The 7822-nt window shown below is 37.6% G+C and overlaps 1 protein-coding gene across 1 annotated transcript in view; it reads left to right on the top strand.

The window, feature by feature from the left end:
- The window catches only part of LOC106867489 (uncharacterized), a 35884-nt gene that overhangs the window by 10979 nt on the left and 17083 nt on the right, over nt 1-7822 (top strand). Inside the window, exon 4 of the mRNA XM_014912374.2 lies at nt 3616-3757. Within this exon, the coding sequence (XP_014767860.1) occupies nt 3616-3757 (142 nt within the window). The remainder of the gene's footprint in view (nt 1-3615; nt 3758-7822) is intronic.

Raw genomic sequence — 7822 nt, forward strand, 5'->3', positions numbered from 1 at the left:
TATATATATATATATATATATATATATATATATATATTGCCTCGAGGACTATGATGAATAAAGAGTGGGGTTGGGTGAGGGCTGAGGACTGATCCTTGGCGAACCCCTACCCCTACCTGGAATTCTTCACTGTACTTATTGCCAACCATCACCTTACTGACAGTATCCCTGTACATGGCTTGCACAGCTCTCACTAACCATTCATCTATCCTTAGTTTCCTCATTGACCACCAGATAAGGATTGGGGGACCCTGTCAAAGGCTTTCTCCATGTCAACAAAAGCCAGGTATGGAGGTTTATCTTTGGTTAGGCATTTCTCCTGCAGCTGTCTTACCAGAAATATAGCATCAGTGGTGCTTTTCCCTGGCACGAACCCAAACTGCATCTCATCTAGACTGACTCTTTCCCTAATTAGTTGGGCTATGACCCTCTCCATGACCTTCATTACATGATCCAACAACTTATTACCTCTGTAATTATTTGTATCTAAAGCATCACCTTTACTTTTGTAGCAGTTGACTATGGTGCTGCTATACCAGTCATTGGCTATGACTCCTTCATGTATCATCTGGTTAACTATATGGGTGACTAGGCTATAGCCAACACTGCCAGATATTTTGAGCATATCTGCGGTGATTCCTGATGGGCCGGGGGCTTTCCCTGTCTTCATACTCTTAATTGCTTTATCTACCAAAGTACTGTCAATTCGGATAGCTGGTCCCTCTGTTGGGTCGGCATTTGACAGACTCTTTTTCTCCCATTCATTCTCTTTATTTAGCTACTTTTCATAGTGGCGTCTCCAAACCTCTCTCTTTGCAGCCTCGTTTAATGCAAGTGAACCATTATCCATGTGGACACATTTCTCTCCTACGACATCATGATTCTCTCTCACACATTGTCTTGCAACACGAAATACCTTGTCTTTGGTCCTCACGGTGCAGAACATTGGCAAATTTTTTCTTATCTGCTTCCCCTCTGGCTAAATAAACCTGCCTCCTAGCTTCCCTTCTGGCAGTCTGATACAATTCCCTGCTACCACCGTTTTTCCAGTCCTTACAAGCCTGTTTCTTTTCCCTTATGGCCCTGTCAACAACATTGTTCCACCACCACATTACCTTGGGTCGAGAGGAGACTTTGCCCCATCCACAAATCTGGTCAGTGGCCCTCAGCAGGTTGTCCCATAGAAACCTCTAGTTGTCTTCCACATCATGTGATGCTATATCCCCCTTTATTTCATCAAAAGCTTTGAGTAATACGTTTCTAAATTTCTGTCCATTTGCAGGATCTTTTAGCTTCCAGACCCGTCTCCTCCATGCTGGTCGTCTTCTGGGCATCGATTTAGCCCTGATCCTGAAGTCACTAACTACTAGTCTATGTTGTAGGTACATTCTTCACCTGGGAAGGTTTTGGCATTTATAAGCAGCCATCTTTCCCTTTTCCTAGCAAGGATGTAGTTAATTTGGCTAGTGTGTCTACCAGATTAGTAGGTGACTAGGTGACTGGCAGGTTTCCTGAAATTAGTATTGCAAACCATGAGATCATTTGCATCACAGAACTCCAGCAACCTGGTTCCCTCCTCATTGCAGGAACCAAAACCATGGCCTCCATGTATGCCATAGAAGGCCCCTCCATGTTGTCCAACATGTCCATTGAAGTCACCAGCCACAAAGATAAGGTCTCTGTTATTCTTCAATGAGGTAGTCAGCAAGAGGGTGTCATAAAATCGGTCTTTCTGTCCATCAGGTAGTCCCGGTTGAGGGGCATAGGCCGAGATAATGGTTGCTAACCCATGATGTAGCACTAATCTAATCTTAAGTATTCTATCGCAGACTCTGACTACCTCAATTACCTTATCAACCCATTTCTCCACAAGAAGTATACCCATACCCCTGACCCCTTCAGTGTTCCCTGTCCAGAAAATCTTGTACTTATGCTCCTTGCTTTTGAGGAACCTAGCGGAACCTCCTCTCCATCTTACTTCTTGGATGCAGCACAAATCTACATGTTTCCATTCAAGTGTCTCAACAATCTCACCAGACCTATCTTTCAGTGTGCCCACATTGAGTGTGTCAACCCTGAGGCTGTCGGAGGTGTGGGCCTGTGAGACCCTGGGATGAGGGATAGCAGCGTCATACACCTGAAAAGAAAGCTTGCATTTGGCAGAATTCATAAACAAACAATAGCCTTCAACCTGCATACACTATACCATCATTTTTATGCGCTACATGATCACTACCTTACATAGGAGATAAACCCTAAGTAGGGGTGGGGATGGCGTTAAGTCTTTAGAAGTGTTCATAGGAGACAACAAAAAGATGTCAGAGGATAGGGACTTCCAGTACAGGTGGTGGGGGCGGGTGTACTGTGAATGAAAAATCTTAGAATTTTTGGTCAGTCAATCTGTGACAAAATTAGAGAAATAAGTGACGATGTGACAAAATTGAATAAAATGAATAAGTGACAATAGCAAATGCCATTGAAAGGAACTTAAGATTGTTTTTAAAACATAACAGCATGAAAGATGAAACTATGTTTAAACTATGTTTACATAGGTAATGAAATAGAATAATGAAAAGAACTAATAAGGGGATTATGATCTGCACAGAAAGAGAGGTGTTAGATGTATGAAGTTGAAAAAAAAACAAGATTTCTTATCTGAACATCTTCTGGATTTGTATTCTTTTGGCGGAGTTATTAAAATGAAGTAGCGGAATCCGAATGAGCTAGTTTATATAGTGTGGAGTGGTGGAGGAGGGGGATGTGTTGGAGAAGCAAGTGGTTATCGAAACAGAGAGAGAGAGAGAAAGAGAGAGGGGGAGGGACCAGGGTTAGGCTGGTCAAGGATAGAACACGAGGGAGAAAAATATTTTTTGGGGATTTTGAGTAACAATTTAATGAAACAGCAAATGCTGATAACAGTGAAATAGAATTGAAAAATCTTAGAATTTTCGGTCAGCCAATCTGTGACAAAATTAGAGAAATAAGTGACGATGTGACAAAATTGAATAAAATGAATAAGTGATGATAGTAAATGTGTGTGAAAGGAACTTAGGTTTGTTTTAAAACATTACAGTGTGGAAGATAAAACTATGTTTACATAAGTAATGAAATAGATAGAATAATGAAAAGAACTAATAAAGGAATTATGATCTGCACAGAAAGAGAGGTGCTAGATGTATGAAGTTGAAAAAAAAAAAACAAGATTTCTTATCTGAACATCTTCTGGATTTGTATTCTTATTCCTCTTATACATACATACATACATACATACATACACACACACACACACACACACACACACACACACACGTATATGTAAATGATATTGGTTGTTTTGAGAATAGGTTTATATCTAAAACAACATTTTATAGATTTCTTGAATAAAATTTCAAACTCTGGATGAACTTCATATATTTAAGTTCTAACAGGAACAATTTTAAACTTTATGATAAAAAGTTGGTTATTTTATGAAATTATCTCAGAAAATAATTACTGATAATTGAAACACATAGGTGGTATATTTCATTAAAAATGTCACAACAAATTTTCAACCTCCTAAGAAATTAATTTAATTGATAGTTATTTTGTATAATCCATATAAAACTGTTTACGCAGGTTATTTTCCCAGTGAAGCTGAACCAGGAATGGAGCTTTCTCTGAAGATCCCGAGGTTTAGTGAACCTGGTATTCAAACTCATCCTGATTATAGTAACTGCATTCAGTTTTGTATGTCACAGGCAGACAGTAAGAAATGCAGGTAATTATAATTCAGTTATATTTGATTACAAATAAAAATTGTAAATGTTACAGTTTTTCTGTATACAAGTTGTAAATTGCAATCAATATTCCAGTAATTGTTTATTGAAGATAACAGTTGAAGTATTTAAAATTAAATGTAAATGTACTGTATAGAATAGTTGATAAATATTTGTTTTAAAATATTGATAATTAGTCAATTTGAAAATGAAATATCTTTAGGCGTAGGAGTGGCTGTGTGGTAAGTAGCTTGCTTACCAACCACATGGTTCCAGGTTCAGTCCCACTGCGTGGCATCTTGGGCAAGTGTCTTCTACTATAGCCCTGGGCCGACCAAAGCCTTGTGAATGGATTTGGTAGACAGAAACTGAAAGAAGCCTGTCTTATATATGTATATATATATATATATATATATATATATATATATATATATATATATATGTATGTGTGTATGTGTTTGTGTGTCTGTGTTTGTCCCCCAAACATCGCTTGACAACTGATGCTGGTGTGTTTACGTCCCCGTAACTTAGCGGTTCGGCAAAATAGACCAATAGAATAAGTACTAGGCTTCCAAAGAATAAGTCCTGGGGTCGATTTGCTCAACTAAAGGTAGTGCTCCAGCATGGCCACAGTCAAAAGACTGAAACAAGTAAAAGAGTAAAAGAGAGTGTATTGCTGTGGGTACTGGAACCTGATTGTAGAGAGTTTACAAGGAGAAAGGTTTAGTCAAGAATAATTTAAAATGTTGATACAGTTGTTGTTTTGCTTCAGGCCAAACATATGACATGTAGTTGACTGGCTGAACAACAAGGCCTGACTCACAAATCCTTCTTTCTAGTTATTCCATATTTCCATCTGTCTGAGGATTACACTGGACACTTTGAGCTGTATCCCTTAATTGTATGGGGTTCAGTGTCATAGTCTGCACACATTGCTCTCTTCCCCCTCCTCAACCTATTCCCGTATATCTGCAAATGCTGTTGGTAGCTATAGCAGGTGGCAAGTGGGTAAGGTGGACAGTCAGAGTAGGACAGTTGCTACTCCTCTGCATCTATTAGGGGGCTGGTATGTGACTCAGAAATAATTTAGAACAATTGATATTCCAGCTGAGTGAGGGTGTTGATGTTGCTGCCATTTCTGTGTATGTGTCCTTTATGTGTATGAATCCTTAGGCTGAAGGAGAGGGACAGTGACTTGGGATGTTGTTATAGTCATGATTGAAGGTTCTGATACATGTCCGGGTGTTTGGAAGTGATTTTCATGTAGTGTCAGTGACCGAAGTGAGAAGTTTTCTCCAAAGAAAAACTCAAGCAGGTAGTTATTGATATTTTATTCTGTTGGCAAAAAGTTGTGTCTCTGGTTGCTCTGAGTATGTTTGCACATTGTTTTTCTTTCTTCACTTCATCTTCTCTATTTGTTGGGAATCTTGTGGAGGAGGTGTATGTAACTCACAATATTTTTGTCTCTTGTGTGTATTGTATGTTTATGTTGTTGAGTTGAGTGTAATGGTTGGTTGTATTTGTTGTTCTCTGGTGTTGCTGGCAAGAAGCCTGACTGGATTTGATTGATGCTACTTTAAGTCTGTGAAGTCAAAGTTCTAAATGACTGAAATAGAGTTAGAGTTCTGCATTAGTGTTTGCAGATTGGTGGGAGGGTATAATGTTATCTGCCTAAGAGGCTGGTATTATGTTTGAAAAATTACAGATTCTGGAAGAAGACCAGTCCTACACAGCAGAAGTGTTAGGACTGCATCCCTTGGTGAAGAGGAGTGGTCTGCAAGAGTCCTGTGCCAGTGCCATGTAAAAAGCACTCATGCCAGTACCATGTAAAAGCGCTCATGCTGGTGGCATGTTAAAAGTACCCAGCACACTCTGTAAAGTGTTTGGTGTTAGAAAGGGCATCCAGCCATAGAAACCAGGCCAAATCAAACTGGAGCCTGGGGTAGCTCTCTGGCTTGTCAGCTCCAGCTAAACCATCCAACCCATGCAAGCATGAAAAATTGATATTAAAGGAGGATGATGATGATGATAATGATGATTGATCTTGTACACTATATAGGCTTAATGACTTGGCACATAGTTTGCTAGCAGTGTTTTGTGTTTTTTCTTATGGCAAGAAATTTTTGTGTATGTAAATAGTAGAGAATAGATTCATATTAATGTTGATGGCATTTACAATGGTATTTGTTGAGGCTTTTGTTGTTGAAGTCATCATATATTCTTTTTTGGTTTGTGATTAGTGTGATGATTTGAATCTATGTTTTGAGAGAGGATGGTGTATGGGTTTGTGAGGTCAAAGATTAGCCTTTCTAGAATTTTTGAGGGTGTCCTAAGGAGTGTGAAGGGTCTGTATGATATTGCTTCATTGGGGTTTTTGACAAGATTTAGAATTGTTATAATTTTCCCAGATTCTAGGAATTTAGCAGTGTTTGTGAGAGTATTTGTGGATGCCAGTGAGTGCTGTGATTCCTTCATGCCTAGGTATTTTAGGTGTATATTTGTGATTTTGTCTGGCCCTGAGGCTTCTGAGTTTTTAAATTTCTTCATTGCTTTTTGGGTGCCTGTTAGAAACAGGCGTAGGGATAAAAGCATGGTGTAGGTGGAAGGTACACATTTTCTTTATTGTTATGTTCTTTATGTGGTTTACAAGGGTCATGTTTTGAAAAATGTCCAATTAGCTTTGTATTGCAGTGAGGATATTTTATTTGAGGGTGTTACATTGATATTGTGTAATATGATCAATGTTCTTTTACTGTTAGTTCTGTGTGTGATTTATATTGGATACAAATACTTGCTACTTTTTTCCTGTGGTTTATTATTTCCTAATTTAATTGTCTAATGCAGGGTTTTGGTTGTATGTGGTTTTAACATATTTTCTTTTGAAGTTGTCTTTAGTTTTTATGAGGTTTTCAATTTCTGATGCATAAATGTGGTTGTATTCTTTTTCATCGATTGTGGGATTTAATTTTTTAAATGTGTCTATAATTATTTCGTTGAATGTATGTCTTTCAGTGTGTATGTGGGGATATGATGTTATTGAATTTTGATAAAATTTGATCCTGTTTTTTTTTTTTTTGTAGAATTCGTTCCATTTTGCTTTTTTGAAATTTATGAAAGTGTATCGTGGTGATAATAAGCAGATTGTCTTTGGAAAGTTGGAGAGTCATTTGCCTAGTGGTTATGGTAACTAGGAGTTTGTGTGTGGAACAGAAAGTAATCTGGGAAAGAGTTGGTCTAGTTGACTTTGTGCGGTATGTGTGGGTCATTTAGCATATAAAGGCTGTTCAGATACCCTCTTATTTTCTGTACCATTTAAAAACTAGGAGGTACTGAGGGTATTTCAATCTCCCTCAATGATGATGTTTAACACTGAGGTCTGTATGTTGTTGGTTTTTATTTCAGGCTAGCATTTCTAGGGCAATATCATATTGTTAGTTTGTGATATCTGTAAATTAAATACAAAATCTTATGTAAGTTATATCACAATCAACTCTGTCAGAAAAGGTTCTCTCTAGTTTAATCAGCGTACAGTTTGTAATGGAAAGTGCTTTACTATTAGTTTCAAGAATGTTTTTTTAATTATTGCTATATATGTAGGAGAGTATTGTAGTTCGTTAGAAGCATTGTGTATTGTTTGTAAAGAATAAAAAGTTTTGAATGTTTATATAGTGAGTGATAGAAGTGAAAAGGATAGTTTAAAATATTTATATAATGTACCAATGGGGTGAAAAGGTATGTTTGTGATATGTTTACAGTTATTGTATAGCCCCATGTCAGTTCTGGTTGATCAGACTTAGTATCAGAGGTATTCCAACCATGAAAATTCCATCTTTTCCTAATGTGCTGGGAATCGAGATTTACATTATCTAATGTGTCTCTTTTTAAGATGGAAGGTGTGATTTAATGGAAGGGAGTTGGGTGTTATTTCTAGCAGGTTGAGAGATCATGTAGAGGTTCCCTTGTTGGCTTGTTTACACAGTGTGTGGTAGTGGTGAAGAAAAGGACTGGTTAAACTATTTATGAAATGTGTGGTAGAGGTATATATATATATATATATATATATATAT

The sequence above is a fragment of the Octopus bimaculoides genome, chromosome 2 (genome assembly GCF_001194135.2).
Source record: "Octopus bimaculoides isolate UCB-OBI-ISO-001 chromosome 2, ASM119413v2, whole genome shotgun sequence".
Lineage (NCBI taxonomy): Eukaryota > Metazoa > Mollusca > Cephalopoda > Octopoda > Octopodidae > Octopus > Octopus bimaculoides.